The 9,771-nt window shown below is 33.1% G+C and overlaps 1 protein-coding gene across 1 annotated transcript; it reads left to right on the forward strand.

Moving 5' to 3' along the window:
• The first annotated feature begins 267 nt into the window (after nt 1–267).
• Nucleotides 268–9,177, forward strand: LOC132756012 (uncharacterized). The gene is made up of 10 exons (XM_060746957.1): nt 268–292; nt 775–969; nt 1,864–2,039; nt 2,559–2,715; nt 4,108–4,260; nt 5,834–5,955; nt 6,759–6,834; nt 7,260–7,430; nt 8,482–8,637; nt 9,047–9,177. The coding sequence occupies exons 1-10, from the start codon at nt 268–270 to the stop codon at nt 9,148–9,150; spliced, it is 1,335 nt and encodes a 444-aa protein (XP_060602940.1). The 3' UTR covers nt 9,151–9,177.
• Nucleotides 9,178–9,771: the final 594 nt, after the last annotated feature.

The raw sequence follows: 9,771 nt of genomic DNA on the forward strand, positions 1-9,771 counted from the left end.
TTGTTTGAGACAACGGGCAGCTGCACGCGAAGAAAATGCTAATCGACGAACTACAGAATATGAGATGATCTCTTTCTTTATGAAATCACGTGATAATCGTGAAATGAGGTATGGAAAAGATGACGACGATGATGAAGATGGTGATTATGATGATAATGATGATGATGAGACGTAGGATAGGATTAATGATATACGAGATATGGAAAAGTATGACGAGTATAGAAGGATGAGTAATGGTATTGAGAACAGGAAGAGGACAATTACCAGATGTCTGATATAGAGGATAATGACGGTGAATGTTTTAGTCACTTCCGATTACTTTAATTTCATATCGTTTAGTACATAGAATTAATACATTCATTAAAAGTATATGATTTAGAAAATTTGAACAATATTTTATAATATTTTATATGTACCTGATAGAGTAAATACGTTTTGGGTGAATTTTGTTTTTCTATTAGATTTAACATATCTTACACCAACATGTGTATTACTTTTTTAAGATTAGTACTGAAATAACGAAATTATGCCAATAACGGTATATTAGAAATCAAATGCACATAATTTGACCGAAAAAAAAAATGATTTATGATTTTTTTTCTTGAGGTTAGGAGGTTGTTATTCATAAATTTTCCAAATCCTAAAACTTCAAAGCATTGCAAATGCATGTTTGTGTATATACTAACACAGTAGCAAACAGTATCAAAAACTATCACTTTGAGCAATTCTGCATCAAAATGTTCGTTGATTTAATTTCTTTGCTATTTCCTATAGATGATATGGAGAAATCACATGCCATGATGGAAGCCTTAAAAATGAAACTTTGTGAAGTGTTTGACAATTTTGACATATGTCAAAATGGTGGAACATGCCAAATTGGAAGTGGGGAAAGTTTCTGGGAGGTCTGTAAATGTCCGACCGGGTTCTCTGGTTTATTCTGTGAAACAACAGGAGCGGTTTCACCGAGAGGTGAGGTTTCTTTTGGGACTTTTTATGTTTGATAATTGTAAGACAATGATAATGGAATATTATGACTTCATTGAGTAGATTGTGGAGAACCTGTATCTAGCATGTTGATTTAGGTCCTACGATAGGCATACATTAAGTTATGTAAAACGTTTAGTATGTAAATGTATATTACTTTTAATGATTTAAAAAAAAAACACTTTTTATATGTTTTAAAAACACTAGTTAAAAAACGCTTTAAAAGCTCTACAGCGTTTACAGCGGGTTTTAATTTTTCTATTAAATATGCTGAAACAAATGTTTTAGCATTATGTTATTAGTATTTAGTCATGTCATTGTCCTAAACGCACCAATTTGTAAACCTTTTCTATCACAAATATAAGTACTATGTTATCTGAATATTTTAGTTGTTTCAAGTTCGCATGTTATTAACAGTTGTTTGCCGTGCAGCTATTGTAAAAAATACTTCAAAGTTTTGTACTACTTATTCAGAATGTGAAAATATTGGGTTTAAACATATTTATTTAAGCTCGACTGCCAAACAAGTTCTTGCAACTTATATTAATCACTTTCGAGTCCGCTTTCTGGAACCAACCAGTACTGGTGTCATATGGAGAAACATGGTCGTGACCCGAGTAGAGCTCGAACCCATGATCTCTGGGTTGAGAGGCAGACACCTTAACCACCAGGCCACCGCTCCCCTTATATTTGAAAATATTCTTTCAAATATGACATTTTTTCAGGTTTAAAAAGGCAAATAGCAGTGGTCAATCGTTTAAAATGTTGCCTTGTTTCAACTTTTAAATGTCACAGTCTGTGTTGTTGTTGTTAATGTTGTTATTGTTGTTGTTAATGTTGTTGTTGCTGTTAATGTTGTTCTATATGCTTATTTCTCAGATACTATGTGTAATAGAGACAGGCAAAGAATTAGTACCATTTCGGCTATTATGATGGGATCTGAACATATGAAAGAGAAAATGGTTCTACAAGAAATGTTCAACAGATTTAAACCTCCTCAAAATATAATGTCGACATACACATGTGATGCAGCAGGCAACTATCAACAGATTCAGGTAAGATTTCATTGTAATTAAAGAATATCAGGAATATTAATGTATGTACATGTCAATTTAAATGAAATAAAAAATTGTTGGATTTATGTTGAAAGACTCAAGTACTCACACTTTGGTGGGTGGGTTGGTTTTATTCATTTTTGTTGTTGTTTATGGGAAGATGTCACTTTTATGTGCACTTGTCAAATAATGAACCAAATGTTTAAAAAAAACGTTCACTTTGGCTTACAATCATTTTGAAGACAATAGCGTACTTTATAACAAGTCAAATATTGACGCACATTTGTTTGATCTGAAAGTAATCTCATTTAATCATTTCATTAAGTTATTATTTAGTTCAAACATTCTCGCGGATGAATACCATATCCGCAGACATTTGTTCGATAGAGATGCAAAGCAGTTGTCGGAATATTGGCCAAAAAAATAATACCGGAAAGACTGAATGAAATACAACTACATCATTGCCTTATCATGCATAATTTATATGAAGTACTAATTTATGATTTTGTTTTCTGCCAGATGGGAACAACTCTACCGAAGACACTCCATTCAATACAGATATATTACTGTGTGGACACAGATACTGGTATGAGAATACGTGGAACACCTGTCACGATGGTTGACTCAGGAGTAATGCCAGACTGTACAATAACCACAGCGTTACCCGATATCATGGGTATGTACTTAGAGAACAGAACATACTTTTATTAAAGACTTATACATAGTATATTGTCTTCAAACACTTAATTTACAGCAAAGATACAATTTGAAAGTGATAAATGTTTTACAATAAACACAAGTACATTATTAGCATCTCGAAATATATGTGTGGAGCGTGAAATTGAACTAAAACATAAACAATATCACCGCTCAATCATATCAATATCACCTCTAAGTTTGGAGGCTTTCTTTAAAAAATGCCAAATTGCATAGATCTTTCTATTTGCCACTATTGACCAGTTCATAGAATTTAAAGACAGATGGTCTGGCAAAGTAATAGTGTTTAATATATTTTACTGTAAGACCTCTATAGTAAGGACAAATACAAACAAAGTGGCATATATCTTCTGTAATTACAGAACAAAGCTGCTTGCGATAAGATCGGCGTTGTGATGTTTTTGAATAAGATAACATCTACAAATTATTTCTAGCATAATATGGTGATATTTTGAAATAGGGTAAATGAATGTCCATTGTAGGGTGTTACCTTAATATATACCTGGAAATGAGTTAAGCACACCTGGAAATTTAAAATTGGTTTTGATATATAGACTAAGGTGTGGGCAATGGAAAGTCGATAATGAATTAATTTAATTGGATGAAATGAATACTTTATTTACTTCTTTAAAGGAGAAGCGTGAATTTTACGCGTTTAACGTTAAAATAGTGGCTTTGAGTATGCCAGATACAGAGATACTAGTTTGTTGTCTAAGAAGTAAATTGTAAACACAGCAGTAATTTGACTGCCATACAAAAATGCTTATTCACTATAAAATCAAATCAACAAAACTATTTCCTAAACATGCATTGACTGAATAACGAGCAGTGGACGACACGGACTTGTTGGCTGATCGTGTAAGTGTGGATATATTAAGTTCCCGCTAACCAGCTAAGGGTTACTAAAGTTTTTGTTAAAACTCATAAACAAACATTGAAAGTTTGTTGCCCCTTTTAAAAAATACGCAAATACAAATGAAAATCAAGTAATTTCGCCCATTTTATAATAAAAGAATTCTCAAACTTAGTTTCCTATTTTAGAATATCTTAGATAATTCTATCAGATTTATTTCTTTACTTTTCTATTTTCTTTTGACAAAAGTCCGGAATACTCTTATGGTGTTTTGGATAATCTTAATTTCATGATATTACGTGATATTTTAAATCTTAATTCACATTATACCATTTATAAGACACATTGTCTTCTATTCTAATACTTTTTTTGTCAGAATATTTGAAATACATTGCGTATATTGAAAATTGTTACATGTATATATATATATATATATATATATATATTCATAATCTGAGATTCAAGTATGCTTTAATAAATATTTTTTACTTATTTCAGGTCTTCCTCGAATTTGTATGGTCAGGAACACGACACGCTGCTCTAACGGTGATGAATGCCAATATTTCTGGAACCAGGAGGAAGGTACATGTGATAAAGGCAAAGCAATGGGTGGTTTCAACCGACTGACAGATTGTTATGACAAATGTTCAAGTAGGATCATATTTTGTTATTTCATTACACTTGTGATTATGATAAACTGTGTTTTCTTGTTTGGTCATGTTGATGAATGAAATGCGTTTTATTGAATAAATTGTAATATTGTTGTTATTAACCGATGCATCATAGAGACTGTTGATGTACCGCAAATAATTCTAGATGTATTACCTAAACAACAAAGAAAGACTTTTTACTATTTTGATTCCATAGAAAATGTGTTGTTATAACATATTTTATTAATAAATAAATGATTGGGTCTTTAACAGGAAATACTAGCTTTTTTCTGTAAACGGTTATCTTTATATTTTACCATTCCTTCATACAGCACATTAGCGTTTATGTTTGAATAAAGCTTTATAATTTAAACGGTTACCCTAATATTTTTCTGGTCCTTTCGGTTTATTGATTACAGCACTTAAGTGTTTATGTTTGAATATCGCTTTTGCTGCTTCAAGGGGCGTGAAAGATGTCGCACTATTTTGTGATCTCTAAATGACTGCGTGTAAAATTGCTATTTTCATTTCTTAATCCCTTTTCCCCGGATTTTTATTTACTGTTTACTATTATATGCATTCATATGTTGTATAGTTGTAAAAATCATATGTATTTGTGTGGTTGTTCAAACCAGTAGGTGTTTTTAAGGGAAATAGAGGATATTAAATGAGTGTAGTTTAATACTAAATTTATTGAACGAGCTGCATAAAATCATATTATGCGAGCCTCTGGCCAGCTTAATATTGTTTTATTCAACGAGTTCAATAAATTTAGTATTGAGTCTACACGAATATAATATTCTATTTATCACATATATAAAATAAGATCAGTAAACTGTTAGAATGAGTAGTTTTTTAATGATGCGCCTACAGTGTAACGCAAACATTAGCGCGCTTTAACGCTATGTTTCTATATATAGCGCAAATGACGTCACGTCAAAATTACACTATAGTGTGTAATATCGTTTTTATTACATGGCTTTATTACACTCCTGCGCGGCGGTTTATGTGATAAAGACTGTTTATCATATTGGTGTATGTTGGCGGGTGGTTACGAGCGTAAATGATTTCTTCTGACCGCATCTTCTCCTAACTTGTACAGAACTAATGACAATTAGTGTCCGGGTGCATCATGAATTAATATTTGTGATTTGATCATTTTGGCAGAATTATGGTCATTGATGTTGTTTCTATTAACAGAATACCTAGTCTTAAATGACAATGTCTTAATTAGCTTGTTTTACTTTGCTATCAGTTTTTTTTTTATACATGTGTATACAATATCATAAGTACATATCAAGAGCTTATAATAGTGTTTAGAGAACATGCCTTTTCGCATTGCCTCTATACGCAATATTTTTGTCTTCATGTTAACTTCGTAAATGTAAGAAAAAAAACATAATTTGCCTGAAACTTTCCAAAGGATTTGGAATTACTATGTATATGCATTTATCATTTATGTTATACGGTTTGTCACATTATCCACGGGTTGTGATGTAATCATTTCACAATTAAGAAATAAACTCTATTTCAAAATTTTCATATATTTGATATCTTTTTGCTTACGTTTATAGTACAAAAAGGTTGTACGAATGATCCAAATGGTGACAGAGCCAATACAGATGGTTTTGTATGTCAGAAGGGTGTTATATCTGGGCCAAAACCATGCCGAATGGAAGATAGTAACGGCGCTGAGGTATGCCCAAGTATCAGTCAGTTACAGCAGTGTATATTCAAATATTTCAAAACGTATTTAAACAGATATAGAGGCGTGTAATGAAATGGCAAACTGTAGGCGAAAATGTGTTATTACATGCATTATAGTTGATAATTTAATTCGTTGAAAAGTTAACATTTTCACATTTCTACACTGATTGTATATTAACATACATTTGTTCTAATTTGATTGTATATTAACATACATTTGTTCTAATTTGATTGTATATTAACATACATTTGTTCTAATTTGATTGTATATTAACATACATTTGTTCTAATTTGATAAATTTCTGTATTTCTCTCGGATGATTGAGTATGTTTCTCGTAAGAAGTTAGCTAGGTTTCTAGCTTAATGTCTAGTCCAGCTTTAAGATCTACATCAGTCTGACTAAAGTTCAGATCTATTTATTTCAGTTATGCTAAAAGCGGAGCGTTATTTACAGCTAATTTTAATCAGATTTAGATAACCATCAACGCAGTTTGCTTTACACACCTCCGTGACTGTTGTGCTAATGCCGCTGATTTCAAATCATTTGCCCTTTGCTGCTGTATATTCGAATTGTTTCTGATGTGTCCTAATTTCATGTTATGAAGCTATCCTGTTTGCTTTCGGACAGTCGGTGGTTCTACTCGTGCCTGCAATACTAGTAATGCAATTAGTGGTACCTGGGGTCTTCCTCAAGAAGTAAACCTGAAAAGTCGCCGTATGACATTTTGAATGTTTGTGTAACTTAAAATCCAACGAAACTAATAAATTTTGATCTCACTTTCTATATACAGTATGACACGTGTGATTACGAGAGACAGTTCTGCGAGGTGGAGGACACAGCATCTGGTCATATAGGAATGTGTAAAAGTAAGATATCCTTTTTATACTTTTTATTTTATGGTGATAATGTAATAAAATGACAATAGAATTTGTTTTCAAATATCTCCGTAAAAAGATATTTCTATTTTTAGTAACATTTTGATCAGAATTCGTGGAAAAAATCATCTAGTATGATTTAAATCATAATTATATGATTCAATTCTTTATGGCTAATTGTTGAAAATTAATTATTCCTAAACGTAAGCTGATGCTACCGTGCTAGGAGAAGTGAAAGATGTTAAATCTCCTGATACATGTGTATCTCTCATGAAAAACATGTTCAATCAAACAGGGTCTTCCATTTTACCTATTGTGATGCTTTCCACGAACGTTTTTTTTTCTTCAGAAAATTAAGGTTCGTTATTATCCTCCAATTGTTTGAGAGATTAAATTGTACTGTTAATTACTTTAAGCATTCCCAAGACGTTGCTTGGATGGGCCTGAAAGCGGTTACGGCGGGAGAACAGTAGGCGCCTATTATTTTAACACCAAAACCCGTACATGTAAAAAGTTCCTGTACAGAGGCATGGGTGGAAACCTTAACAGATACTACCACTTAAAACAATGCCATACAGAGTGCAGCAGTAAGTATATTGAATACAGCTGTATAATTTTGCAAGCTTAAATACTTATATAACCTGAGCTTCTAGGTAAGGGCTAAATTGCATACAACCGTTTACACACAGCCATATAACCTGTCAATAATCTTTGTAACGAATCGATCATACAACAAAACTATTTTGACTGGGAAACCAATAAATTGACTATTCATAGTCGTGTACATGTTTTATACATGTCTCTATATGAAATGGAACGCAACAATATAAATTAACAGTTTCATAAATACATATATATTCGATGCAAAAATATGTCTTTTTTAATCAAAATTATTATATACTCATTTTGGAATGTTCATTTCTTCCTGTTGCAACTTAAATATTATTTAATACGAAGGTGCGTTTCAGAATTTAGAGGTTAAATTCGAAAAATTACAGTCTGATTCGAAAGAAAACAACAAAAAAAAAACAATGGTGGCCATTTCTTTTTCTACAGAATGTACCCAGTCAACATGACTTGATTTTACTGCAAAAAGTACCTGTTTACTGGTACACATTACCGGTAGTAATATGTTCCATTTGGGCATTAACATTTGAGCCGCGTCATGACAAAACCAACATAGTGGGTTTGCGACCAGCATGGATCCAGACCAGCCTGCGCATCCGCGCAGTTTGATCAGGATCCATGTTGCTCGCTATCAGTTTCTCTACTTGCTATGGGGTTTGTAAGCGAACAGCATGAATCCAGATCAGACTGCGCAGAGGCGCAGGCTGGTCTGGATCGGTGCTGGTCGCAAACCCATTATGTTGGTTTTGTCGTGACACGGCTCATTTAGCAATTTAATAAAACAAAGTGAGGGTACTTGCACCTGCTGCTTTGAAACAGGTAAAGGCAATTCAGAAAATGCAACAGTTGCTGACAAGGTGTTGTATGATCCTCACGGATGTCGGTATATATTCCATACATATTACATAAGATGGCGCTTTAAATACAGAATATTCTACGAATTTACTGATTTTAAACAGATATTTTCACCATTGCTGGGCAAAAATATAAACGTTATTATCCTATATCTAGCTCGTATGTACAAGTACGATGATGCCGTATGTCCGATTCCAAAGATGTTAGAAATGTCAATGGACGAAGTTAGTAACTGTGACAGCGATGAGGACTGTGAAGGCGTGAGTGTCTGCTGTTTTAACGGTAAAGGAAGGATCTGTACCAATCCTGTCAGTACGTATTGCTTGTTATTTATCATGGGTTTATTATATCAAAATACGTAGTCGAAATTTAGTAAGTCACAGAAGAACCACTTTTGTTTCGTCATATAGTTATCAATTTATGGCACATCTATGTTTTGCGCTGTAGCCTGAAGATTCCATAGTCATGCTAAGTCCTATAATTATGATAATCGCCATTCAACTTTCCTATATTTCAAAAATATAAAATAAAAATAATTTCGATTTTTTTTTGTTGTTTTTTATGTCAATCATTTTGTATAAGTTTAATTGTTCTTTTAAACAACAACATTCATCACAGATTCAGCCTTCCTCACAATATCGAACTGGCACAAAGCCGAACAATACACATGGAAGTTATATTATCAGTGTTAACTTCGCCAAAATTGATAACAATCTTTCAGGAACGTGTTCATCTGGCTTGAGATGCTCCCTTTTTGGAAGTTGTTCCGGGGATCAGTGCGTATGCGATGATTGTACAGATATACCATTATCACAGGTAAAATAGTGTGCTCGTCTATGTTGACAATAAATTTATGTAAGAAATGTTTTTCTAATGGTTAAACTAGTAATATTACACTATCGCCGAGATATTTAAAACACTGATGCTTACTGAAAACACTACTTTTGTCCGCCATAAATAAGACTGGTTATGTCCGTCGCAAATAAGACTGGCTATGTCCGTCATAAATAAGACTGGTTATGTCCGTCACAAATAAGACTGGTTATGTCCGTCACAAATAGGACTGGCTATGTCCGTCACAAATAAGACTGGCTATGTCCGTCACAAATAAGACTGGCTATGTCCGTCATAAATAAGACTGGTTATGTCCGTCACAAATAAGACTGGTTATGTCCGTCACAAATAAGACTGGTTATGTCCGTCACAAATAAGACTGGTTATGTCCGTCATAAATAAGACTGGTTATGTCCGTCACAAATAAGACTGGTTATGTCCGTCATAAATAAGACTGGCTATGTCCGTCATAAATAAGACTGGTTATTGTCCGTCACACAAATAAGACTGGGTTATGTCGTCACAAATAAGACTGGCTATGTCCGTCACAAATAAGACTGGTTTATGTCCGTCACAAATAAACACTGGTTATGTCCGTCACAAATAAGACTG

This window comes from Ruditapes philippinarum, unplaced genomic scaffold (assembly GCF_026571515.1).
Source record: "Ruditapes philippinarum isolate M1 unplaced genomic scaffold, ASM2657151v2 ctg21426_1_1_1_1, whole genome shotgun sequence".
NCBI classification, from domain to species: Eukaryota; Metazoa; Mollusca; class Bivalvia; order Venerida; family Veneridae; genus Ruditapes; species Ruditapes philippinarum.

Bases quoted from the DNA above. Each gene is read 5' to 3' on its own strand.
- LOC132756012 (XM_060746957.1), top strand. From the start codon at position 268: ATGTCTGATATAGAGGATAATGACG. The intron at 293-774 runs GTGAATGTTTTA...TATTTCCTATAG, and splicing joins TGATATAGAGGATAATGACG to ATGATATGGAGAAATCACAT. The intron at 4,261-5,833 runs GTAGGATCATAT...TTACGTTTATAG, and splicing joins TTGTTATGACAAATGTTCAA to TACAAAAAGGTTGTACGAAT.